This window comes from Aulonocara sp. 'chitande type north' Nkhata Bay, linkage group LG7, assembly GCF_057382095.1.
Source record: "Aulonocara sp. 'chitande type north' Nkhata Bay isolate Kocher_YH1m ecotype deep benthic linkage group LG7, A_spYH_male_GT1.1, whole genome shotgun sequence".
Classification (NCBI taxonomy): domain Eukaryota; kingdom Metazoa; phylum Chordata; class Actinopteri; order Cichliformes; family Cichlidae; genus Aulonocara; species Aulonocara sp. 'chitande type north' Nkhata Bay.
Window position 1 is genome coordinate 24,382,577 of NC_141350.1, and position 27,928 is coordinate 24,410,504.

General features: G+C 39.4%; 1 protein-coding gene across 1 annotated transcript in view; it reads right to left on the minus strand.

Annotated features, from left to right (window-relative positions):
- The window catches only part of LOC147325180 (solute carrier family 23 member 2), a 67,772-nt gene that overhangs the window by 23,669 nt on the left and 16,175 nt on the right, over positions 1-27,928 (minus strand). Inside the window, exons 2-8 of the mRNA XM_086299561.1 lie at positions 24,185-24,337; positions 19,477-19,634; positions 14,214-14,397; positions 13,259-13,440; positions 11,066-11,183; positions 9,404-9,560; positions 740-993 (exon numbers count right to left, since the gene is read on the minus strand). Of these exons, the coding sequence (XP_086155687.1) occupies positions 740-993; positions 9,404-9,560; positions 11,066-11,183; positions 13,259-13,440; positions 14,214-14,397; positions 19,477-19,634; positions 24,185-24,337 (1,206 nt within the window). The remainder of the gene's footprint in view (positions 1-739; positions 994-9,403; positions 9,561-11,065; positions 11,184-13,258; positions 13,441-14,213; positions 14,398-19,476; positions 19,635-24,184; positions 24,338-27,928) is intronic.

Sequence of the window (27,928 nt, forward strand, 5' to 3'; positions counted from 1 at the left end):
CTGACATCATCAGCAACTAGGCGATCAGCCACCCTCGTTTCCCTCTGTGGAAGGAGAGTGTTCTGTATTGTCTGTGCAACACAATTTCTGCACATGTCCGCGGCTCTGGAGGGTGACACAGGTAGCTCTGCTTCGGACAAATGAGCAGAATAAATAAAGTGCCGATCATTGCAAGACATCCAAACCCTATTGCTTAACAGGTTAAAAGATTTTGGCTTTCCACCAAGCATGTTCTGTTACGGATTCAATCTTGCAGACTCTCCTACTTTCATTGGACCACTTGAGATTTACTCTTTATTTAACCATGAATGTGCATGGAACATGGTCGTCGGAGTCCATGTTTCTTGGATGGTATTACAAGACAGGACATGCCAGGGTTACAAGAGCATTCTAAATTCAGGAAATTTGGATAAAATACAGGGTCATCTACTAATTGGTTCCATTGTTCCATTTTTCCTTGGGAATGACAAAGAGTTGTCTTGTCACATATGAATTCGTGTGTGTGTGATTGATAAACCACTTGAGGGTACCAGTTTAGCACACTGGGTTTAACAGGCAAACCATATACTGTAAGGCCCCATGTCTTCCTCCTTGCATTCCTGTCTTTTCTTTACTATTCTTTTGGACTAAAGGTTTAAAAGTCCCCCAAATGTTTGTTATGTTTTGAATCAAATGAATTAAAAATCTTACAAATTGCCTTCTTCAAGAGATCTACAACCAGATAAGAGATTGTATATACCTTTGTAATGCCCAGTGCAGCAATGTTTTGGCTGTAGGAAGTGGTGCCATTTCCAGTTCCCCACAGAGCAGCAAGTATGCAGCCAATACCCTCTACGGCGATGCCTCGGTTGACAGCGTGTATGGGTGGTGGAGGGGCACCAGACAAGCGAGCACAAGCATAGTAGTCACCAATAGATTCCATGGTCGATGCCAAGACCCCGGCCATCATACCCAGCACTGATGACAAACTCACTGTGGGCACACCCCATTGGCCTGTGGATGCAGAGGAGGCATACTTAAGCTTTCCTAAACTATAGGAACAGGAAGACTGAAATCATGTCAGTGGCTACAGTACCTAATAGATGAATCAGTCATTGTCAGTTTTAATAAACATGAAGATTTATTTATTTGCCTGAGTAAAAAATTGTAGTTTGAGTGCCCATTAGTTTAGTTTGATCAAACCATTTTTGTGCTTTTTAATTGTTTAACTTATTTTAACACTCTGGATACTTTAAATCATGTCGGCAATGATGACACCTGGTCTGTTGGAGCTCACTTGCATTTACATTTCATTTAAATTAATTTTTTTAAAGAGAACATTTTAAAGAGAACATTTTCTTAAATGCAAAAAATTATAAACACTTTCAAGTAGAGTCAAACCCAAATAAAATAAGATATATATGTATAAACTAAAGTATCTTTTTTTTTAAATCTTTACTCATTTTGGAAGGTTTTATGAGTTTTTGTACATGTGTTGCAATGCGTTAAAGTGTGCAAGTGAATGAGTGAATGAAGAGACAACCATATCAGCATTCTGAAGTTTGCTCTGTTCTTCAAAGTTTTTGTGCTGTTGAAAACAAGATGTTATGATGCTGTAGACGTTAATTAATATTAACAATAATTCATGGTCCAACCTAAAATCCCTCAGGTCAGTGGAGTTTTACAGGCCCATGTATATTTTTATTGGCTTGTGCAAAAAGCTTTAATATTTATATTTTTAATTATTAGTGCAATTTAATTGAGACAGTATTTTATATTACTTTACTTTCAATCAATGTTACGAAAACCTTGAAATACACACCATGCTCCCCTTTAGGTTCACCCCTGTTCGCTTCCATCTAAAATAGGAAAGCTGTCGTCAGCCTTCAGCAAGATGTATAATTTAACCATAGTATCAAACTAAGTCAGCATCTCATCTGCATATTTTAATGTAGCCTTACTTCTGATTTATTTACTAGATTATATTTATATATTGACTCTTTCCCTAATTGATCTTTTTTACTTAACTTCAGTAATTACTTCCTCTGAACCATCGGCATGTCTTTTAGAGCCCATTCCCACAAGACTACTCAAAGTCCTACCCCAATATCAAAAATTATTGAAAAAGTAGTTGTAAAGAGAACTGAAGAGTTTCAGCTATGAAACAATAGAGAAACAGCATTATTTAACGTTACAAATGAACTTTTAATGCCCTCTGACAATGGACTCATCTGTGTGCTTGTCTAATTTCCCCTTGTGGGACAATAAAGAAAATTGAATTGAATTGTCCTGCTAGACCTCAGTGCACCATTTGATACTGTTCACTTTAAATGTTTTATTACAGAGAATTTCCCATGCTTTAGGTATTAGAGGTACTGCAATGCAGTGGTTTGAATCATGTCTATCTAACAGACTTTAATTTGTCCATGTAAATGGCAAGTCCTCTTCACACACAAAGGTTAATTATTGAGTTTCAATGGTTCAGTGCTTGGACCTGTTTACAATGTACACATTTCCAATATTTTATTTTAATTTTTTCAGCATAGAAAACTCCATCAACAAACAAATACAGCTCAGGCGCTGAGATGATAGGACAAGAAATAGCACAATAATAATAGTCAATAGGGAAAGACAAAAGAAAAAAGAAAGAAAACATTAAAATCAGAAACTACCAGTATCCATAACAAATTAAATGTCATGAATATGTAATAAACAGGGAAATTGCAGTGCCATGGTACATGTTTATACAACGTGAGCTTTCTCAAGATGAGAACAAAACAGAGTCCAGGATTTTGAGAAAACATTTGCTGCAGGTGTTTGCAGGTATCGAACTTTTTCCAGCTGAATGACTGATAACATGTCATTGAGCCAGACACTGAAGGAGGGAGGAGCAGCGGACTTCCATTCCTTTAGAATAAGTCTTTTCGCAATCATCATTCCGAGGTCGATTGGCACCCGCACAGTCGCAGGGATAGTTCTGGAACGTACACAGCACAAAAACTGCAATTTCTGGATTGGGTAAGATGGAAATCCCATAAGCTTTAGAGTACCAATCAAATATTTTGGACCAAAAATTGGTCAATGAGGGGCAATGCCAGAAAGCGTGAGCCAATGTGCTCTCTGATGTTTTACATCTGTCACATATGGGGGAAGTTGAAGGATAAATTTTGTGTAGTCGAACCTTGGAATAATGTAGCCGATGGACAATTTTAAATTGTATTAATTGATGTCTGCTGTTAACAGAGCAGGAATGAATTTTTGATAGGCATTTGTCCCACATTGATTCTGATATTTCTATGCCCAATTCCTCCCTCCAAGCGTCTCTTATCCTCGTAGTCTGCACTTCAATGCTGTCATCAAACAAACGTACAATTGTAGAAATCAAATGTTTGGAGTAAGGAGGGCTCAGGAACACCTTAAAAAGGTTATGTTCATGTGGAACATCTTGGTAATTCTTCATATTGGATTGCATAAAATGCCTGACTTGTAGGTAACGGTAAAAATGTGAATGCGGTAAATCAAATTTTTGCTTAAGTTGATAAAATGATGCAAATTTTCCATCTATATAAAGATCTTTGAATTTGAGTAAGCCCTTCTCCTTCCAAACATAGTAGGATTTATCATCCCAAGGAGGCAAAAAGGCATGGTTATCACATATTGGTGCCTGCACAGAGGAGTTTGGCAGTTCAAAAAAACCTCTAACTTGGTTTAAAATCCGCACAGATTGTTTCGGAACAAACCCCAGTTTCTTAAGACTCTCAGCCCTCCCTACTTTTGAGAGAAGCAGGGCCTCTAGAGAGGAGCCCCTTACAATGCCAGCCTCCATTTTAACCCAAAGGGGGATGTTGAAATCACCAAGATCTGAGGATGTCTGCTGCCAGAAGGTCAAGGCTCTTAGATTTGCAGCCCAGTAATAATGTTTAAATATTGGTAAACTCAGACCTCCCTCCAATTTGGATTTTTGTAGATGTAATTTTAAAATCCTAGGATTCTTGTTGTTCCATATGTAAGAAGTAATAATTGAGTCCAACTCCTTAAAGAAAGAGGAAGTGAGATAAATAGGAAGATTTTGGCAAAGATACAGAAATCGAGGAAGAGAGACCATTTTTATGGAATTTATACGACCAACCATAGATAGGGGAAGAATTTTCCATGACTCGATGTTATGCTTTAATGTTGACAAGAATTCAGCAAAGTTCAAGCTAAAAATTAATTTGGGATCTTTAGGAACAGTTAATCCAAGGTATGTGAGATGGTCGTTAACTATCTTGAATGGAACGTTACAAAGAAAACTCGGTGAACCGGTTTTAGATAAAGGCATAAGTTCACTTTTAACCCAGTTAATTGTATATCCTGAAATTTTGCCAAATGAGGTGACCAGATTAAGAAGGGATGGTACAGAGTCTTCTGCATTACGCAGGTATAATAGTACATCATCTGCGTACAAACTAATAACAGTTTCAACCCCTCTGACCAAGAGCCCTTGTATTTTTGGATGTGCTCTTATCTTAATCGCAAGGGGCTCTAATGCCAGAGCAAATAGAGCAGGAGACAGGGGGCAGCCCTGCTGAACAGAGCGCTGCAAAGGAAATGGCGCCAACCTCTCTCCATTTGTGAGAACTGAACAGGTTGGATTTGCGTATACAAATTTTACCCAAGATATAAATATTTCACCAAACCCAAACTTCCGTAATGACTCGAACATATAAAACCACTCAACCTGATCAAAGGCTTTGTGTGCATCAAGAGCTAAAATTGCTGCTCCTGCCGAACTACCATGGTCAGAATAGATGGTGTTGAGAAGACCTCTAACATTGAAAAAAGAAAGTCTGCCAGGGATAAATCCCGTTTGATCGGGGTGAATAATAGAGGTCAAGTACTTGTTCAGTCTAGTTGCTAAAATTTTGGTTATCACTTTTCAATCAAAAATTTGAAGAGCAATTGGCCTGAAGTTAGCAGGATCTGAGTCATCTCTGCCTTTCTTCAAGATTAACGAAATATTTGCTTCATACAGAGTTTGGGGTAGTACGCCCCTGTTTTTAGAATCACGCATCATCCTAAGCAAGAATGGAGCAAGACCATCACAAAATTTCTTATAAAATTCTATGCCAAAACCGTCAGGGCCTGAAGCCTTCCCAGATGCAAATGACTTAATAGCAGCTACCACTTCTTGCAATGTAAAGTCCGAATCGAGTTGATCTCTGGCAGCTTCATCTAGCCTAGGCAGACTGAGAGAATCAAAAAAGTCATTTAAGGCAGACTGTGTTACATTCAGCTGGGATGAGTACAACTCCTGATAGAACTCTCTGAAGTGCTCATTAATTTCTATAGGGCTTGTTAGAAAAGCACCAGATTTAGATCTTATTTTGTGAATTGCTCTCGAAGCTCGTGTTCCTTTTAGTTGTTGCGCTAGCAATTTACCGGGTTTGTCTCCTATCTCAAAATGTTTATGTTTCAGCTTCAGTAGTAGGTTGGTAACCTGGTCACTCATAATTGCATTGTATTCGTATTTGAGTTTTAATATCTCTCTGTAATCCTCAGGTGATTTAGAATTCTGGTAAGCCCTTTCTAGACGAGGAATGGCACTATTAATTTCAGAAAGTTGCTTCATCTTCTCCTTTTTGAGGCCTGAGCTATAGGAAATAATTTCACCACGCATTACGACTTTTAATGTTTCCCACAGTGTTGAATCAGAGACCTCTCCGTTGTCATTTGAGTCAAGAAAGTCCTTGAGTTTGGGTGTCAATGTACACATTTCCATTAGGTAGTATTATTCCATTAGGCATAGCATACTTTTTTTTAAATACAGAAAAAGTTGGATATGTAAACCAAATGACATACACCAATTAGTTCAACTCCAGGAGTGTCTTAAAGACATAAAGAGTTCTAAGACGTCTAATTTCACTTTACTTCTAAATTCTGATGAAACTAGGGTTATTGCACTTGACCCTAAAAATCTTACAAATATGGTGTCCAACCAGATGCTTACTCTGGATGGCATTACCTCCAGTAACACTGGCAGGAATCCTGGAGTTGTTTTTGACCAAGATATGTGGTTTCTTTCATTTGCGCAACATCTATAATATTTAGAAACATTCTGTCTCAGATACTGAAAAAGTAGTAAATACACGTATTACTTCTAGACTGGACTACTGTCATTTGTTATTATCAGGATGTCTTAAAAGCTCTCAGAGAAGTTTTCAGTTGATCCATAATGCTGCAACGAGAGTAGTGACAGGGACTAGAAAGAGAGCATATTTCACCCAAACTGGCTTCTCTTCATAGGTTCCCTGTTAAATCCAGAATCAAATTTAAAATCCTTGTCATTACATACAACATTGTCACAACTTTAACACAACAGGCACTAAAGCAGGGGTGGGAACTCCAGGCCTCAGTGGCCGGTGTCCTGCAGGTTTTAGATGTGTCCTTGATCCAACACAGCTGGTTTAAATGACCAAATTACCTCTTCAACATGTCTTGAAGTTCTCCAGAGGCCCGGCAATGAACTAATCACTTCATTCAGATGTGTTGGTCCAGGGTGATATCTAAAATCTGCAGGACACCGGCCCTTGAGGCCTGGAGTTCCCCATCGCTGCACTAGAGGATGCATTTATTTTTAAATCTGGCTCGCCAGTAGACTTTTTTAGCTATTGAAAAGATGATTTTCCCAGCATCTTTGAGAATTTGCAACATAAAACTTTGTTTTCAGTTCCTTGATATTTGGGGAAATCTCTTCCTTTAGCAATCTCCTGAGCAATTTTCCATTGATTAAAGGTATAAAAGGTATATATCTATTTCTACTGTACCAAAATCTTCAGATTATCACCAGCTAAACCCAATAAAACCCAAACATGCTAATTAAACTTATTTAACATTCACTATCTTTATCATTGTCTGCACTATTGCAGTTAATACTGCTTTCAGTCTTCAACTTCTAACATTAAAAACTATCATGTGCTGTCAAAATTCTTTGGGTTCACAACAGGACATCATTAAAAGGCAAGTGTTTTTCCTGCCATCATTTCAAACAATTTTGTGTATTTGTTTGGCAAGTATCGGCAAGTATTTGCTAATCTGCTCATCTGCCTTCACACACATCAAGTTGAGTGACATCCCATGGTTAATGCAAAGGGTTTAATATAATGTTGGCCCACCATTTGCAGCTATAACAGCTTCAAGTGTTCCGGGAATTTTTGACATTCTTCCAGAAGTGCATTTGTGAAGTCAGACACTGATGTTGTAAGAGAAGGCCTGGCTCACAGTCTCTGCTCTAATTTATCCCAAAGGTGTCAGGTTGAGGTCAGGACTCATGGACCAATGTACAAATTATGGGACCTTGTCCCCTTCTGTACTTTGCGTTGTGACTGGCTTGGATGCAGCTGTTTGGCCATTGAGACCAATTCCATGACATTCTCTATAAATTGCTCTTCTATATACACTGCACTATTCTGAAGGCCACATGAACTTTGGAGGTCTGTAGTGAGGCCAGAAGGTTGATGTCATATATACACTATGCACCTCACCTTTGTTATGATACCAGTAGCAGTTGACGGTGGGATAGTTAATAACGAGGAAATTTCAAGCCTGGACTTGTTGCACAGGTCGCATCCTATAACTGTGTCATGCTGGAATTCCCTGAGCTCCTGAGAGTGACCCATTCGTTCAGAAGAAAAGAAGGAGTAGACGCAGTTTGTACGCTTTCATCCTTGATTTTATATGCCTATGGCCACGATTGGAATATCTGAACTCAGTAATATGGATACTTTTGTACCATCTGTAAACAGCAGATGATAGGTGCAAACAACTAAAGTCCTACAGCTGACTTTCCCAGCATGTTTATTGAATAAAAAAATACTGACATCAAGCTGAACCTGTGAGTTTCCAACAGGGAAATGCATTTTATACCCTTACCTGGACTATATATTGTTCCTGTTACAAAATGATATTGTTTTGCTTTGATCTCCTTTTTGTTTTTGTTTTTAAAAAAGGTCCCAATCCTCTACAAACATGTGTTCTTTCAAACTACAAAACAGACATTCCGCAGTCAAATCCCACATGACTTCTTACCAGTCAGAGCAAACTGACTGTTGGCACAAGGTGTTATGCCTCAATCAATCTGTCACTCTTCACTTACATACCAAGGTTTTAGCAGATACGCATTAAGCAATCAATCATAAATAAATGTCTAGTTTCATATCTAATGTGTGAATCAGTTAACAGCAATTGTGCAACATTTAACCCTTTAAAGCCGGTCGGAGCAGGCACGCTCTGTTTTGCATAACTATTTTTAAATCCTGGTAGAACTGCAACCACGTAAGCTAGCGCAATATTTTTTTTTGCATATGAAACCGGAGGAGTTGTACTTACATCTTATGCCATCAGCTTTTCCTAGGTCACAGTTTCCTTCCACATGTAGCTTTGCAAAAATTGCATAAAAAGCGCTTGCAGCAACAAAAACATAATATTGCCGATCCGATCAGCTGTTCGTAACACTTCCTACGCTGGAATAGAACTATCACATGTCCGCCATTACCTGCCCGAAACAGGGAGTGACGTCATAATCTCGGAAATGTAGTTTTTTACCATCAGGGCCTTGTAAGCCTATACTGGTGTTTTTAAAAATTATGTTTGACTTTCTGTGTCGTTTCTGGGATGCTTAGGACTCATATTGCACTGCTGGAAATAGTTTATTTTGATGCATATGCTGTTTTTTTTTTTTTTTTTTTTGCAAATTTGCACTATAATATTTATTTTCGTTTTTCCTGCAGTACATAAAAATTGTTGTCTTTCAAAAATAAAACTATGAAGACACTCAAAATAAATTTCCTGTGGTTGGAAACTATTTTGTGCAACTATTTTGTATTTACAGTTTTGAGGGATAAGCCTCTTAAATTTCTGTATTATATGTTAAAAAAGCAAAAACTTCTTTCAACATTTTTTCCAACAATTACTATGCACTTAATGCATACATATTATTAAAATTTGGGCTATAATGGTTGTATTGATGTATAGCAACTTGAAATGCTCCCAAACATGGCACTACAGCATGTAAAAATATAATATAAGCTCTGGTGGACTTGGTTCTATGGTAGGTCTTAAAGGGTTAACTAACCACAGTTTTGCATGTTTATCAAGAGTAGCCTAATGAGAAGCAAGCAAGCCAAATGGTAACATAACTTCTAAGAATTTTTACTTTATTTGTAATACAGCAATAAATGGCAGATCTTTAATAATGCAGTTACTACAGGACTTTTGCAACTTTATATGTTTATGAAGCAAAGTAGTTTCCCTAATAAGGGTATTACAACTACTAAAATTAAAGATTTCTGAGGAAAGGTGTTCAAGAAAATTAAAAAAGTAAACAAAAATATATATATATAGTAAAATAAAAGAACTGTTTGAAGTATGATACCTATTCACTTACCAGGATAAGGCACATGGAACCATGGAGAGTTTGTAACAGCATCCAGGTTTATGTCGGTTCTGGCTGAGAAGCCATACTTATCAGACTTTGAAGGCAGGACATCAAAAATGGTCAGCAAGAAACAGATAAGCCAGCCACCACACATGCCAAACAAAACCTGGAATTTGTTATCAAAAACAGAAAAACAAAAAATTTAACTAATACAAAAAATGCAAGTCCGAATTTGTTTTCAGTAACACTTTGAGGTGATAAGATGTTCCACGTGAATCTATCTTAAAACCAATAAACCAGCCCTTTCCATCCACACCCCTTCGTCAAATGTAAGATGGTGGTGACAGCTTAAGCACGATCACATTATTGATCAATTTGGTAGATGTACTTCTGCAGCTGTCATAAATATGAGCCTGAATACATGTGCATACAGTTTGTCTGGGACTCCAGTGGGTTTTTTTTAATCATCGCATTTGTACAGGGATTACATGGGAGAAAAGAACTGTGCACATGAATGCTTTTATTTAGGACATATCGAGGAAAGTGAAAGCATAACTCATAGTCAGGCAAACATGCAAGCAGAATGAGCTCATTATATTATCTAAATTTCTGCCTTAAAGTCATCATGATACATTGATCTGTAGAATCCATGAATGAAGATAACTGAGTGGGATTCATGGAAAGTTCATGGGTAAACTTGAGATAATTAATTCTAGAAGATTTCAGTTACCAAGTATCATATCCATTATAATGATAGCCTAAAAAAGAATATGACTTGACAGAAGATTGTGTGTACTTTTGTTTGTGGGTACACATTATGTGTGGGTACACATTATGTGTACACAATCTTTTCTTAGATAGAAAGAAAAATACCATATTTTATGATAATGAATACTGATGAATAGCTAGAGCAGTTAAGCATTGTTTACTCTAATATCAACAGGCATTTAGATGTTGTTGGTGTTTTCAGACTTTTCTGGAAATATTTCTACCCACCATTTGATCTTTTGCCATTCTTTTAAATCTCTATTTTTTTAGTAGCTTAAAAAGAAAGCCATGGATGATGCTGTCATCAAAACTTTTTTTAATTTTCTTTTATCTGCAGCAGAGATGTAGCTGCTGATATGAAACAGATCTCATTCTAGAAAAATGTTTATTGAAAGCATGCCAAGTTTTGATGCTTGTTGTCTTCTTGGGAGCCACAAAAGGATTGTGTTTCAGCCGAGCACAGACACTTTCAAGGTATCCCATTGCATGAACATGAAAGAGGAAAGAACAACAGCTTAAAAATAAATTATATTATTTTTTCTTTCTATTTTCAAAACGATTTTTTCAAAAGATTTTTTTCCCAGTGTAATGTTATCAGCACTATAGACTGCCATAATAATGTTTAAAAGTAGAGGCAATATCGTCCCTACACAGAGTTAAAAGGCAGATTCAACATACTAGTGTTTAACAAAAAGTCAAATTGTAAACTTGTTTTCAGTATACAAATGTTGTCTATTATACAAATAGACAACATTTAGTTTTTTCAAATCTAACTTGACTGGCAGACTTTGAGGTTAGGATGGTCGAAACTGTTTTTTTGGGGTCCCATCATTTAATTTGATCTTTTTTATCACAACGGAAAGCAAGTGAAACATATTAGACTTGGAAATTTTGACAACTCACAGAGAACAGCTTGAAGAGTGGATACTGGAACACCATCCATTTTTTATTCTTGTAAGAAACCATTGGAACATCAACGTTGCTGAGATATTGGGAGAACAGTAGAATCAGACCCACTGTGCTATAGGAAAAAAGAAAATGGGATAAAATGTGTTAATCATAGTAATTTCCCCAAAGGCTTGGCCCTTGCTTCCAGCTATTTGTGGAATTTCTTTTTAGCAGGGCATGGTTCACTGTTACAGGGAGGTCAGGGCAAGTGAAAACATGCCACTTTACACAACAGGCATGGCTGGTACTTGACACCTGAAAATGATATGTTTTTGTAACACTTTAAATGTGATGAAAGATGTCATACTGTGCATGAATACTGGTCAGATAGAAGTAAAGAGGTGATTTACAAATAAGCTGTCCATGTCTGCTTCTACAAGCTGCAGGATATGGACTGACACTTCTATTGATGGATGAGGGCCAGAGAGAGACTGCTGAAGTTATGAAGGATATGACTGATTACTATCCATATATGGCACCAGGAGGTGGATGTGCTCAACCTTTTAAAACCCACAAATATCTCTCTATATAACAGGATTAGTCTGCATTATCTCAAGATAGAAATGTTAAATGAAGACAGATTTCACAGGGTAGCACTAGACAGGGCACAATTCTTAGCTGGAGATGTGGATTAACACAGTAGGCATTTATGTTTTAAAAATAAATGAGGGTAAATTTGTCAATATAGAATTAATGTCATGATGCTTGAGACTGATTGTGGTTTTTGAATTTGACCCCATATTTCAGTCTTGGTTAATGGTCGATGTTCATGGTGGTTCTAGTATTTGAAGATTTTATTTTTATTTCTATTTTAGGATTTTGGTTTGGTGTTTTGATTTCTCTCAGTGTCCATTTCAAAATGTCCGCATTCATGTTTGTCAGGCTCTTTTGGCTTCTTGTTGTTTTATTTGTAGGTTTGCATCATTTGTGTGATTAAATACCAAGGGTGAACCAGAAAGCAGAGCCAATGGAAAAGGTAATCAAATAGTTTCACAGCCTTTATTGGCACACAGAAAAGATGGATATAAGTACACAGGGGTCATAGGAGTTACCGAAGAGGAGGAGACTGGCTTCAGAATGATCAGCTCGGAGGAGAGAGAGGACCTCAAATCAAAACAGCGCCCAACTATAAAAGTGCTTTCTAGAACTGGAAGTATCATTTCTACTGGCGGATATGCATTTAAGAGCACGTCTTCCCATGGACTGGTTCTTATGTTGTGCTTTTCTACTTTGCTCTGAGTACTCAAAGCACTATACACTGACTCATTCACCGATTCATACCCGTTCATAAAAGAATTCTTTTTGTATGCTTCTTCTACACAAGAGCTTTCTATCTAACATTCACACATTGCATCGGAGAGCAACTTGGGGTTAGTATCTTGCCCAAGGAGCAGGCAGGGATCGAACCACCAACCTCATGATTAGTAGGTGACTTGCTCTCATAGGTAGAGCGGGTCTTTGTTCTTTGCCAGGTATGGCATAGAACAGAAGGAGAGAGTGTTCGCCCTGGAGGCAATAAGATCTACTTCCGCCTGGCCAAATATATCCCATACCTGAGCTTCTACAAAGAGTGCTTCAGTTCATTACACCAGCCCATGTGTGCTTGGGGTCATTGCCCTGTTGTAATACCCAATTGTATCTAAGTTACAACTGATGCTTTCGAGCTATAATGAAGAACTCTGAAGTAGTCTGCCACTGTAATTATTAAGTCCACTGTGTTTTGTACCATTTCCACTGGTACACTGCAGTACGTTGTTATAGCTCTGTGCTTAACAGCTGGTATAGTTTTATTTGGGGTTGAATGCCTGAGCCTCACTCCTCCAACAATACTTGTGTTAACTATGGTCAACTTAATTTCTGTCTAATTTGAACATAAAACCTTTCTTTGCAAGCATTCACTTCAGAGGAATTATGGAAAGCTCAGTATTACCAAAACATTCAGGTCCACGGTGAGTCTATGTCTTTTGACAGCAACCATAGAGGCAAGTGGCAAGTAAAGCAACGTGTGAATATGGGTTTCCTGTCCAGTTAGAATTATATGCTTTGATATAATAAAGACAGAATTAGGACTGGTAGACACTTCTGATGAGCTTAGAGACTTCTTTCAACATATTTTCCAACATAAAGCTAATCAGGATTTTAACTCACAGAGTAGCTATTCCCCAGTGGCCTCCAGACTTCTTTCCAGCCTCAGTAAACAGTGACAGACCAATGAGATTGATGGTGGGAGCGATAGCCAGAGGACCAATATATCTTAGCACAAGGCCCACCAGCCCAGATAAGCCTAGTGTGAGCTGAAGGAGAGAGGATACCAGAATGGCTCCCTGGATCTGTGGAAGATAAGACAATAAGGACGTAATGTCATTCCCTATGCCAACATAAAGGTTTCATATCTAAAATTAAATGCTGTGCATCTTTTGCCATTATAATGCTTTCGTTTGACTTTAACCTTTCAAAATTAAGTTTTAGGCCTTTTGCAGAACTCAGTTTTAGAACATGAAACTCTAAAAACTGTTCAAGTTAAAAGTCTGACATTTTCACTGGTTTGACCCAAAATCTGAAATTTAGGACAGATAAAATTGAAACAGACTGTCTATTAGCGATTTAAAAATAGCAGAATTCAAGCAGTTGTGTAATTTGAGCACATGCTAACAAAGAACTTCACATTGACAGCTAGCCACAGTTTCTAAATAGTATGTACTGTGCAGCCTCTGATGAGAAATATCTATCTATCTATCTATCTATCTATCTATCTATCTATCTATCTATCTATCTATCTATCTATCTATCTATCTTCATTGATTGTACTTATTTGTATTTTTGTATTTCCTTCTGATATCTGTACCCGAGCTGAGGTGACGCAGAAATTTCCCCATTGTGGGATCAATAAAGTCTTATCTTATCTTAATGTAGCTTTTCTCTCGTTGGGTTCTTCACACTGTCCTTTTTCCTGTTTGTCGAGGGACTTAAAATGAATTCAACTTCACATTTAAATGTTAAGTCTTGACAACATATTTTTCACTTCTTTGCTTATTTATACCCCCCCCCCCCCGACACACACACACACCTTGTTTTGTTTTTTTAACCACACAAGTGAACATACCTCACGCATTCTTGTCATCCAGACCTCATCTGAATTTTCCATTTGTAGCTGACTGGTGCCATTATGAAACTGCACCAATGGTTTCACAGGTACATTTGGCACAGGACACTGCCACTTGGGTAATGCAAGAATTGCCAGGGTTGGTGTGATGAAACTGAATGTGCCACCCTGGAGGATTGGTAACCTGCAAGTCAATAATTTTAAAGTTAAAGGTCAAAGGTCACTTGACCAAATGGTGTAAAGTCTCTTCTGATTACGCTTGACTTTGTATACTCAAAGCAAACCTGAAGATAATTTTTATTTTTCAAAATAACTACACTGATTTTACTCTCTCACACAGGTATATACGTATATAGATCAATCTCATGAAATAACAATCCATAAGATTGGCCTAAAAGTTAACTTTAACCTTAAGTGGCAAATGGACAATAATCATGCTGATGTTTTTCTCCACACATAATCATTTAACTGTCAAAATAAATTGCTGCACAGATTAGGCGGACTTATTATTTATAGCTGAGGAGGAACCATGGTTCATTCTTCATTTAGACACTTTAGGAATTGGCAGTTGATTATCACAAATGGAATCCCTTTCCTGATATTTCAAGTTTGTCAAAATATGTGACATTCAATTCATCCTGTCTTCCTCCCTTAGCCCATCAATCATTATCTGACTTGGTGGTATGTGTACCTGTCTGCATAGAGCTTACGACAACCTGTATCGATCAATCGTTTGTTTATTTTCTAGTCTATCTATGATATGACAGTGTTTTTCTGATTTAATTTAATTTACAGCATTTTACAAATCAGTTAGTGCTTGTAAAACCTATCTGCAAATGTATAGTATAGTGTACAATCCATTGGTTTTATTATACTGTAATCTGCCAAAGGGTAGTCAAGCTTTGTTATTACAGAGTCCTGTAATGTATTTTTTGGGAACGAAATCAAATGTTATTTCTTTCCTCTTAGTTTAGACTACACTCGTGTCATAGTTATGTACCTATTTTCCCCGTGCCATATGCTCATAATGAAGAGTGAGAATGCAGTTTGTGTTTAAAACTAATTCAAACATCCAGAGAAAAAATTTCAAACTAAATAAAATACACCCATAGTGTTCATTCTTTAAACAAAGGATTTGGCTGTAGTGCGATATTAATGTTAACCCCTCCTTGGTAGGACTTCCCAGCAAGTCCTGGCAGTAACCTGAATAGAATAGAATAGAATAGCCTTTATTGTCATTGTACAGAGTACAACGAAATTGGAGTGCCACTCCCTTGGTGCAAGTTTCAATAATAAATATAAATGTAAAATATAAAAAGTACAAAAAAAACAATCATAAGTACTCAAACAATAGTATGTACAATATATACAGGATAGCATCATTAATATAATGACAGTATGAATAGCAGCATAATATAATGACAGTGACGGTATGGAATAGGTTCAATTGTTTTTGTGCTTATTTACTACGGTGATAGCTCTGGGAAAGAAGCTATCCCTGAATCTGTTTGTCCTGGTTTTATGTGACCTGTACCGTCGGCCTGACGGTAATAGTTCAAACAGTTGGTTGCTGGGGTGAGAGTAGTCCTTGATGATATTGCCAGCTCTGCTGAGGTACCGAGAGTTTGCAGTGACCTCCAGGCTGGGCAGAGAGCAGCCAGTGATCTTCTGGGCTGTGTTGATGACCCTCTGCAGTACTTTCCTGTCCGCAGCTGAGCACCCTGCATACCATGTTGTTATGCCGTACGTTAGGATGCTCTCTATGGTGGCTCTGTAAAATGTCACCAGCAGCCTCTCCTCCAGGTTGTTCCTCCTGAGGACTCTCAGAAAGTGGAGACGCTGCTGGGCCTTTTTAACCACCGCCGTGGTATTTGCAGTCCAGGAGAGGTCATCAGAGATCTGCATGCCCAGAAACCTCATGGAGTGTACCTTCTCCACACAGTTCCCGTGAATGTAAAGTGGGGCCGGGTCTGCTCTGCCCTTCCTGAAGTCCAAGATAAGTTCTTTAGTTTTCGTTGTGTTCAGTTGGAGGTTGTTAACTGAACACCACTCACTCAGTCTGTTGACCTCATCTCTGTAGTCCGACTCATCCCCCCTTGAGATGAGTCCAACCACTGTGATGTCATCCGCGAACTTTATGATGGTGTTTGAGAGATGGGTAGGGGAGCAGTCGGATGTGTAGAGCGTAAACAGGAGGGGACTCAAAACACATCCTTGTGGAGACCCGGTGCTGAGTGTGATGGTGCTGGACCGGTGGGGGCCGAGTCTGACAGACTGTGGTCTATTTGTCAGGAAGTCCTTGATCCAGAGACAGATGGGGGTGGAGAGTCCCAGGTGAGACAGTTTCTGGACCAGGATCTCTGGGATGATATGATTGAATGCTGAGCTGAAGTCCAGAAAGAGCATTCTCACATAGCTTCCTATGACTCAGCGCAGTGTGGAGCACTATGGAGATAGCGTCCTCGGTGGTTCGATTTGTCCTGTAGGCAAATTGGTGGGGGTCCAGAGTGGGAGGCAGACCGGCCCTGATGTGCTGACAGACCAGTCTCTCAAAACACTTCATCACTACAGGCGTAAGTGCAACAGGCCTGTAGTCATTTGGGCTGGCCACAGCTGTCTTCTTGGCGATGGGGATGATGGTGGAGGTTTTGAGGCAGGGTGGGACGGTGTTTGATGACATGGAAAGGTTGAAGATTTTAGTGAAGACTCCGGTCAGTTCGTCAGCACATGCTCTGAGAACCTTTCCATGTATTCCATCAGGACCTGCCGCCTTCCTGGGATTCACTGACCTTAGAACACACCTCACTTGATGCTCCCTAAGTGTTAGTGTGCCAGTGCTGGGGGCGGGTGGAAGTGGTGTGGCAGCTGAGGGCCTGGTCGTCTCAAAGCGGGCGAAGAAACGGTTTAGATCCTCAGCCAGTGAGGCATCAGTCCTAGATGTTGCCTGGTTATTGCTTCTGCAGTTGGTAATGTGATTGATCCCTTGCCACATTTTTCTGGGGTCGTTGTCAGCAAAGTGATCTTCAATCCTCCTCCTATAGACAGCCTTAGCTTTCCTGATGCCTCTACTCAGGTCTGCCCTGGCCGCCCTATACGCAGCCCTGTCCCCTGACTTGAAGGCAGTGTTGCAGCTTTTTAGGAGGGATTGCACTTCATCCAGGGTTTTTGATTTGGAAACACCCTGACCCTTTTGTTGACGGTGACATTGTCAACACAGTTCCTGATGTACGAGAGTACAGTGTCCGTGTACTCCTGGAGGTTGTGGCTGGAGAATAAATCCCATACAGTTGTTGAGAAGCAGTCCTGCAGTTGAGAAAGGGCTCCTTCAGGCCAGGTTTTTATTGTCTTTGTCTGGGGCTTTGTTTTTCTCAGCAGGGGGGTGTAGGTGGGGGTGAGGGACATGCAGAGGTGGTCAGATCCAGCCAGGTGGGGGAGGGGTGTCGCTCTGAAAGCATGCCTGATGTTTGAATAGACATGGTCCAAAGTGTGTTCTCCTCTCGTAGCAAAGTTCACAAACTGGACAAATTTAGGAAGCACAGTCTTTAGGCACGCTTTGTTAAAGTCGCTTTGTTTGTTTATGGTGTTGAGCAAGAGGCTGAGAGCCGTGCTAACGTTAGCATCCGGCGGTATATAAACAGCTATCACAATAACTACTGTAAACTCCCTCGGGATGTAAAAAGGTCTGCACAAGACTGCCAGAACCTCCAAATCAGGAGAACAGTGTGTGTGAATGATCCTGCTGTTACAACACCACTCGTTATGCACGTAAACACATAGCCCCCCTCCTCTGCTTTTACCTGAGTTGCTGTTTCTGTCATGCCGGTGTAGCGTGGGGCCTGCTAACTCGACTGCAGCGTCGGGAATCAGCGGGTGAAGCCACGTCTCCGTAATAAGAATAATGCTGCAGTTACGTGCAAAGCTTGTGTTGGCTATCTGTAGCTCCAATTCGTCCAGTTTGTGGGTGATGGATCTGGCGTTCGATAGGAAAAGGCTCGGAAGTGCTGGCCGGTGTGAATGTTTGCGTAGCCTAGCATCTGAGCCCGACCGGCATCCCCTCTTCTGCTTTCTTTCCCCCGTCGCCTTCTACGCTTGCTGGGCGGGCAGACCATCCACAGTGACCCTGGCGGTCTCGCTATCGCCACCAGGATGTTGTGTGTTCGCTGATAGTCGCCAGAAACAGACAAACTATATTTAAAACCTAGGTCAATTAGGTTCTGGCGACTGTAAGAGATGGTGGTGTTGCAAACATTCAAAAATATCCACATTAAAAGTAAAAATTAGCACCAAACTGGAGAGCTAAGAGCCGCTGCACCCGTGCGCGCCGCCATCTTGCTAATATGCAAAGCTCATTTTAAGTTTTCTGTAGCCCGATAATAAAAACTGTCAATGCGTTGGAATCCATTCAATCCTTCGAATCACGTTTAAAAACCCACTTGTTTAAGCTAGCCTTTGAAACAAATTCGATTTAAAATTTTTACTCAGTTTGCGTTTGTGCCATACCACTTATCTGAAACTTTTCCGTAATGATAACTGTATTTTCTTCGTCACTCTATTGCTGTAACCCCGCAAATGCGGCTCTTGTGTGAAGCACTTTGATGTACCTTGGTCTTTTAAATCTGCTATAGAAATAAAATTGAAACTTAAACTGAAAAATTAGTGATGGGATTTCCGGGTCTTTTTAGAGAACCGGCTCTTTCGGCTCGGCTCACTAAAAAGAGCCGGCTCTTTCGGCTCCCAACCGAAAAAAAGAAAATTTATTCATAACACACGTGAAAAGACCCAGGAAAACCGAGTAAACGATAAAAACAATAACGAAATATCGCTGAAAACCGATAAAAACCCTGAAAACTATACATTTCACGCCTGAGCCTCAACTCTCGCGCCCCGGTACCAAACGACTCACGGACCGGTACCGGTCCAAGGCCCGGGGGTTGGGGACGGCTGTTCTAGAGATCCCCACAATAAACTAACCCACAGTTTAAGTTCACATGAACCACTACAGGAGCTGGGCTGTTACTTTAGATCCTTTGTGGATGTGTTTTAGGAAGACTTATATTAATCCTCAAAAATCCTCACTGAACAAAGAAATGCTTCCCCAAGGTGTGCCAAACAAATAAAACGCTCACTCATTCTTAGGTGGGGCATTGTCTCAGTTTGCGCACTGCAAAGCTAGTGCCAAAAGATATTACACAAGTGGAAATTCTTGTGTGAACTCTTGTGTTTTCGTCTGCTTTGGTTCACTGAAATCATAAAAGGGTGTTACCTGTTTCCAACAGTCGTCTGCAGCAGCGTACACAATCCTGACACAAAGAATATGGTGGAGATCAGCTGACTTTTAGCAATGTTGTTGTCCTTTATACAGAGCGGTTCAGCCAAGATCAGTGGAACTGCAATGATGCCACCGAAAGCAAGAATGTAATGCTGCAGAAAGTGGAATAATAGAGAGATTTTAAAGGATTAAACATATTTTCTTTTTATACAGATTAATTTATGTTTTTATCTTCATAAAACTCCTTTTTATTTGACTTTAATGCTTGCTGTGTTGTTGTTTTTTATTGAAAAACAGTCACAATGTGCAATGACATAGATGAGAATTAATTTCATACCAGACTGTACTGGATGTCATTATCTCAAAATATCTGCGTACAGATCAAATGCCAAGTGTAATTGAGGAAATGTCTAAATCTAAAACAGTAATACCAGTTTATCTGATGTTCTCTACTCAGTAAGCAATAAGAGTTTCCCTATATCAGTGTTTCTTTGCTTTAAATCATTATGACAAAGGCTATTTCTTGTAACTCAGAACTAGTGTGGTCAGCTAGAATAATAACAATCTTGTATCTGCTACATCAAAACACAACGGCCTGGCTGGCAGGATATGTTCAGTCTCAGATGTCTCACACTTTAATCTAATTTGAGTGATGCATAGACATATATCTGGACTCACTAAGGCTGCTTGCAGCCAAGTACAAAACACATTATATGTCATTGACAACACCATCGGTGTGGTCAGAGCTAATTCTCCTATCAACACAACCTACAATGTCGTCCAGAAAATGTTAAGTGATTTGTAAAAAAAATAAATAAATAAATAATATGGGCAATGGAGCGGGTATCCTTGGTGTTTCACCAATGCTGACAAAAGAAGGTAATGCCACAAGTATTAGCAAAAATGTCATATCCTTTTATGTCTTTGCAGCTGACATTCAAGGCTTTACTATACTTCACACAGGGGTGGAAAACACGGGCATTGTTTGTTTTAATCATTTTCCAAACCTGCAACAATCAGGGAGATATCAGTTCCATGGCAGTGAGGATTCCTTGTGGAATGAGATAGGCTGGTAGAAGTTACTCTTTCCAGATGTATAAACCTAAAAGATTTTACATTTTGCCCAACATTCATATTTTGTGGTCAATCCTAATCAGTAACATAAATGGCCTTTTGCCATGTCAAGTTAAAAGACACAATAGAACCTTCAGCATCACTTATTAAAAGATTTGAGTGAGTGGTCATATATATATATATATATATATATATATATTAGGGGTGCAACGATATTCGTATCGATATTGAACCGTTCGATACAGTGCTTTCGGTTCGGTACGCATATGTATCGAACAATACAACATTTGTTATTTATTTTATCAACTTTCCTTCTGACGATGCTGTCTGTGTTGAGCGCTCAGTGAATCTGCGTTCGACTACTCCGCCAAGGCTCGACAGTGCAGCCTAGGCGGAGTAGTCGAACGTAGATTCACTGAGCGCTCAACACAGACAGCATCGTCAGAAGGAAGAGCGCAGGGCAAGCTAGCGAGACAGAAGTTAAGCTCTCCTTGCAACATGGACCTCCCCCACCCTCATTCAGATCTGGCGTTTGGAATTATTTTGGTTTTCATGTGACGTATGACCCTGAAGGTAAGCGAGTCATGGACTAAAGTAAAACAGTATGTTGGATGTGCCATGCAATGCTCAATTACATGGGTGGGAACTAGTGTGTTAGCTCGTTAACGTGTTGGCCGTCTAGCCCCATGCACGGGGCGATCGGTGGTAGCTCGTTAACGGAGATTTGCCATGTTGTGGCGTTAAGGTCATTTCAACGAGATTAACCTGAAAGCACTAGTGGGAACACGACGAATATGACTGCACATTTACGCCGACATCATCCTAGTGCAAAGACAAGTGGAAGCAGAAAAAAAACAAGCAAGCATGCTACTAACTTTAGCCGAGTCATTTAGACAGCTGTTAGCACATGATTCTCCTTATATGTTTAATATGCTGCTGAGAATATAGCCCAGAAGAAGCGGATAGTATAGCTTTTATTTTGGAAAGAGACATTTCTCTGTAATAAACTCTCTTTTCAAAGATGAGTGATTCCTCAATCAGATACAGGGCTCGCAATATCGCTAGCCCGACGTCCCGGGGCTAGCGATTTTTTTCAGTCGGGCTACCAAAATCTATCTCTGCCCTGCCCGTCGGGCTATTGTAGGAAGGAAAAATATATGTCAATGCTTTTGCATTCTTTCAGAAATGTAGCTGGGTAATTATGTCATTGGCATCGGTGAGCCGCTGTCAATATGTGACATATTGAAATCGCGTTTGAATTTGCGCTTGTTTTTTTGCTTTCACTTTGCAATCGCGCAAACTGTGTATAGAGAGCGACAGCACTGATCTGTGAGTGATGATAATTTGTGCACCAATTCTTCTGACATCGTCTTATTAATTGTTAGCTTACTATGCAAACATGACAAGTGAAATCTCCCGCAGCTTAAACATGTGAGAGGTTGATCGCGCAGAGAATCGCTGAGCTTATGTGAGTGCGTGTGTAAAAGCAGCAGGATTTATATTTGACTATGATGACCTGGATGACTGAGAACCTTCACAGACAGATATATATTTTAGTTCTGCTGAGCCAAATAAGACAGGTCAGGGTGAAGAAGTGACAGCCAAAGAAAAGCTTACCACAAAACGGAGAAGTTATGACAAATCAGACTATAAGGCAAAAAGAAAGTGCAGCTTTATGGTTTCATGGACAAAAGAATTTCTGTGGCTGCAATATGACGAGCTATATAACCAGGGGTGCACATAAGTGGTCCGCAGGTGCGCATTCGCTGTCAAAATAAAAAACACGCACAAGGGTTAGGGTTAAATTTAAAAACTGTACTTTTGAGTTAAAATATATATTTATAATTTTAATAAATGACAAATTAAAAAGGCATGAACATTTTTTTTGTATCGAAAAAATATCGAACCGTGACACCAAAGTATCGAACCGAACCGAACCGTGAATTTTGTGTATCGTTGCACCCCTAATATATATATATGTATGCTAAAATGCTAACAGATTATTTTCAAATAAATACAAATCAATAATATGCTACAGGAGAAAATAAAGTCACCAACATTTTGGTCATTTCAACATGCCAGCCTTGGAGCTTAAATTTAATATATTTTTACAGCATGATCATATTTTCCTTGTCGCTGGTTCAACCAAGGTCACTCAGCCTGAAAGAAAACTGGTATTATTATAACCTTGAAAATATCTAAACTACTAACTTATGACCACACTTTGGATTTTAACCATATTGCAGGTCTTGTAAATAATGTTATTGAATGATTGAAATGCTGTTGCTAATCAGCCATGAAATTAACTCTTGACATTCTAGTCTTTGCTGCATGTCTTACCCACACTCTGGTATGTTATTAATAAAATAAAGTCCCATTTCCAAAAATGTTTTGACACGACTTAAAATAGTTTAACTAAAAATGTAAAGAAAATTACATGTCATATTTAGCTTTCCCTCCCTTTTTACTCAAAATCCCCCTTACTCATTTCTGCTCATGTCTAGAACCGTCTCACACATACAAGCACTCACATGTTAGCGACTTTACACTAAAGTCGCTAACGAGTCACTAAAGAATCAGGGTTAGGGTTACTGACAGACCTTATTGTGAGTAAATACATACTGTTGCCAACACACATTAATTATCACCCCTTTTTAAAGTGAGACATTTTCTTTAACTACATTAATGTCATTTTTTGAATTATTGTTTATTTTTTAGTTCGCAAATGTTGCAACAACAAAAAATACATTACCATCAACTTGTCAGGATTATGGAAATCTTCTAGTTATAATTTCAACTACATTTACCTCAGCTTTAGTTACACTTCTCTTTCTCTGTATTAAAAAGCTGGAAAACACTGACAAGCCCACTTTCCTAACTGTCCAGCACTAAACTGCAGATAAAGGAAGCTGATGGTGCAATATCTATCATTAAGTTACTGAGTTATAGAAAGTTTTTAATTGTCTCAAAAAGAAATTGAGAAGGATGTGGAATTTGGGATTATGAATAATGACTGCTAATTTGACCTCGCATTTGCTGTAGATGTAAATGAGAATTGGTTTAGCCAATGCAACTTTATTTTTACAGAGCTGTAGGTTTGTCTCCTTGCTTTGGCATTGATCTAACATCAAGAGGCTTCATTATAAGAGTAAATGGACTGTTTCTTATATACCCCTTTTCTATTTGAGCACTCAAAGCACTTATTCGCCCATTCACACAAGCACTTTTTTTTCTGCACCTAAGTGCTGTCTTTCTAACAGTCACACTTTCACAGTGAATGTATTGGAAAGCAACTTGGGGTTTACTATATTGCCCAAGGATACCTTGGCACGCAGACTTGAGCAGGCTGGCTTGCCCTACCAACCTTTCAATCAGTAGATGACCGGCTCTACCTCCAGAGCTACAGCCAATCAAAGATGTTCAATAAATGAAAGCAGAATGTTTTCCTGCAGTAGTAGCAAGGTTAGATACAGTTTTCTGCTGTGACACTGGGCTAAACCACCAGTGTGTGAATGCGAGAGTGAATGAATAGTGGCATTGTAAAGCGCTTTGGGTGCCTTGAAAAGCGCTATATAAATCCAATCCATTATTATTATTATCCATTAAACAAGTCAGAAGATAGATTTACCTGGAAGCCAAGCAAAATGCAGAGGTACCATGGTGGCCTGTCATTAAGGGAGTAAACTAAATCTATTTTTTTTCCTGTTGTCTCTTCTAGGGTTTCCTCTGTGTGAGACTCCCCAGGATCAGCTGTCAGCTGTGGCTGTTCGTCGTCTTTGTCCTTTAAGAGAAGCACAGCAAAAGTCATTAGTCATTAATTAGTCATTAATTTAGCAATAATTAGTTTAATCCACTGCAATGCATTTCTTCCTCTGCATCATTTCAGCAACTGTTTGAAATTTTAATTACTTTAAATCCCAATTAATTGTATGCACAAGTTTGAATTTATTTAGGATTTTTTTTTAATGTATGTATATATTTGAGCTTGTATGTATGTTTTTACATAAAAGGCCAATATACACTCAAATCTTTTAATAAGTGCTCCTGCAAATTGCTGTGAAAGTGTTACTTTCTCAGCTGGAGTTGCTTTTTTTTCCTTACAGATGCTGCCTCCAGTTGGAGCTTGTATTCCATTTCCTTAACTGCTTGCGGTAGTATTGTGCTTCCATATTCTGCCAGATGGCATTACTACATGCATGGTAGTAATGTGGCTCTGTGATCCTCTTGCTTTGCCTCTGCTTTGGCAGTTATGAATCCTGAATTTTTGTTTGTCTGTGACTTCCTGGTGAAATGCAATGCTTGTGCTTTGTGGGAAAACTGAGCTCAGGTTCACTGTCTCACTTACCTGTCTCTTTAAGTTGCTTGCCTGCTTACAAAAGACATATTCCCCTTTTACTCAACTGCCTGTCCAGTCTCCACCACTTTCTTCTTCCACTGTCCCTGGGATCCTCTGGCCTGCCAGTAACAGCTCCCCTATCTTATCTGAGTATTTATCTGTTGCTAATAACTTCTTGCAAAACACGACAGAATTATCTGGCCAAATACTGGACTCAAGAGACTCAGCTGCCATACCTATATGGCTTTATCTAAACAAGGTTTGTCTTTGGGCCAACACAAGCATGTGCAACATTTATTCATGGAGCAGCTATAGACCAAATGTGCACCATAATTGTGACAAGTAATTCTGGCCTCAGTGACCATAGCCATTCACCCCACTTCTTCCACAGTGATTGGTATCAATTGGGAGAGCTTAAAAAGTGTTAAAGCTTTCCCTCCTATGAAGTGTTCCTTTGTCTAAAAGAAGAGTAAGACTCTTAGGCCATTTTCTGATTGCTGGGGGTTACCAGAGGTTAAATCAAATCACCAGATTACTTCTGTTCAGTTCAGCTTTTGAGGCACCATAATGTTTTTACAAAATTAGATCTGTGTAATGCTTATAAACATAAAAGAAAAGGATGAGTGGAAAACTACTTTTACCACTCATTTGGGACATTTTAAATACTTGGTGATGCCATTTGGTCTTACTAATGCCCTTGCTGGTCTATGTAAAAGCAGAAAAATGTCCAAACAATAGCATTTCTGCTCCTTCTAAAATTGCATGGACACCCTCCATGCAATTATCAGTGCTTTCTTTTTGCTATTTATTATCAGTAATTTATGAAAAAAAAAATAGTACTCTTACTAAACTGGCCTTTAAGTGATTGGCCCCAGATGGTAAGTTAAACCCATGTGGCTTTTTCTCCCAGCATCTGTGCTGCTGAAAGGAAATATGATGTCGGGAAATGTGAGCTACTGGGAGTGTAATGCTACCATTAGACAAGTGCAAATGCTGGTTGGAGGGGATTGAGCAGCTATTTATCTTCTGGAGAGGCCACAAGAATCTCTCTTACTGTACATCTGGTTATGCTATGATGGAGAAAATAGTGTAGGGTCAGAACCCCTGATAGCCTGTCATGAAAATACCCCATACAACGTAATATACAGGGAGTGCAGAATGATTAGGCAAGTTGTATTTTTGAGGAATAATTTTATTATTGAACAACAACCATGTTCTCAATGAACCCAAAAAACTCATTAATATCAAAGCTGAATGTTTTTGGAAGTAGTTTTTAGTTTGTTTTTAGTTTTAGCTATTTTAGGGGGATATCTGTGTGTGCAGGTGACTATTACTGTGCATAATTATTAGGCAACTTAACAAAAAACAAATATATACCCATTACAATTATTTATTTTTACCAGTGAAACCAATATAACATCTCCACATTCACAAATATACATTTCTGACATTCAAAAACAAAACAAAAACAAATCAGCGACCAATATAGCCACCTTTCTTTGCAAGGACACTCAAAAGCCTGCCATCCATGGATTCTGTCAGTGTTTTGATCTGTTCACCATCAACATTGCGTGCAGTAGCAACCACAGCCTCCCAGACACTGTTCAGAGAGGTGTACTGTTTTCCCTCCTTGTAAATCTCACATTTGATGATGGACCACAGGTTCTCAATGGGGTTCAGATCAGGTGAACAAGGTGGCCATGTCATTAGTTTTTCTTCTTTTATACCCTTTCTTACCAGCCACGCTGTGGAGTACTTGGACGCGTGTGATGGAGCATTGTCCTGCATGAAAATCATGTTTTTCTTGAAGGATGCAGACTTCTTCCTGTACCACTGCTTGAAAAAGGTGTCTTCCAGAAACTGGCAGTAGGACTGGGAGTTGAGCTTGACTCCATCCTCAACCCGAAAAGGCCCCACAAGCTCATCTTTGATGATACCAGCCCAAACCAGTACTCCACCTCCACCTTGCTGGCGTCTGAGTCGGACTGGAGCTCTCTGCCCTTTACCAATCCAGCCACGGGCCCATCCATCTGGCCCATCAAGACTCACTCTCATTTCATCAGTCCATAAAACCTTAGAAAAACCAGTCTTGAGATATTTCTTGGCCCAGTTTTGACGTTTCAGCTTGTGTGTCTTGTTCAGCGGTGGTCGTCTTTCAGCCTTTCTTACCTTGGCCATGTCTCTGAGTATTGCACACCTTGTGCTTTTGGGCACTCCAGTGATGTTGCAGCTCTGAAATATAGCCAAACTGGTGGCAAGTGGCATCTTGGCAGCTGCACGCTTGACTTTTCTCAGTTCATGGGCAGTTATTTTGCGCCTTGGTTTTTCCACACGCTTCTTGCGACCCTGTTGACTATTTTGAATGAAACGCTTGATTGGTAAATGGCCTGTATTTATATAGCGCTTTACTAGTCCCTAAGGACCCCAAAGCGCTTTACATATCCAGTCATCCACCCATTCACACACACATTCACACGCTTGATTGTTCGATGATCACGCTCCAGAAGCTTTGCAATTTTGAGACTGCTGCATCCCTCTGCAAGATATCTCACTAATTTTGACTTTTCTGAGCCTGTTAAGTCCTTCTTTTGACCCATTTTGTCAAAGGAAAGGAAGTTGCCAAATAATTATGCACACCTGATATAGGGTGTTGATGTCATTAGACCACACCCCTTTTCATTACAGAGATGCACATCACCTAATATGCTTAATTGGTAGTAGGCTTTCGAGCCTATACAGCTTGGAGTAAGACAACATGCATAAAGAGGATGATGTGGACAAAATACTCATTTGCCTAATAATTCTGCACTCCCTGTATAAAGGTGTGGATGCAAGATAAGTGGTGAGAAAAGAAACAAAGGGATCAAAGATTTTAATAATATGACTAAAACCACAGAGAGTGTGACAAGGTTGGGCGTCAGCCAATCAAAGAAAAAGAAGACCAAGTAGTCTCATTCCCCACTGTCTTGTCTGCCATGGTGGATTCACAGCCACAGAGCACAGAGAGCCACTGTAAGTTTCCTTCAAATATTTATT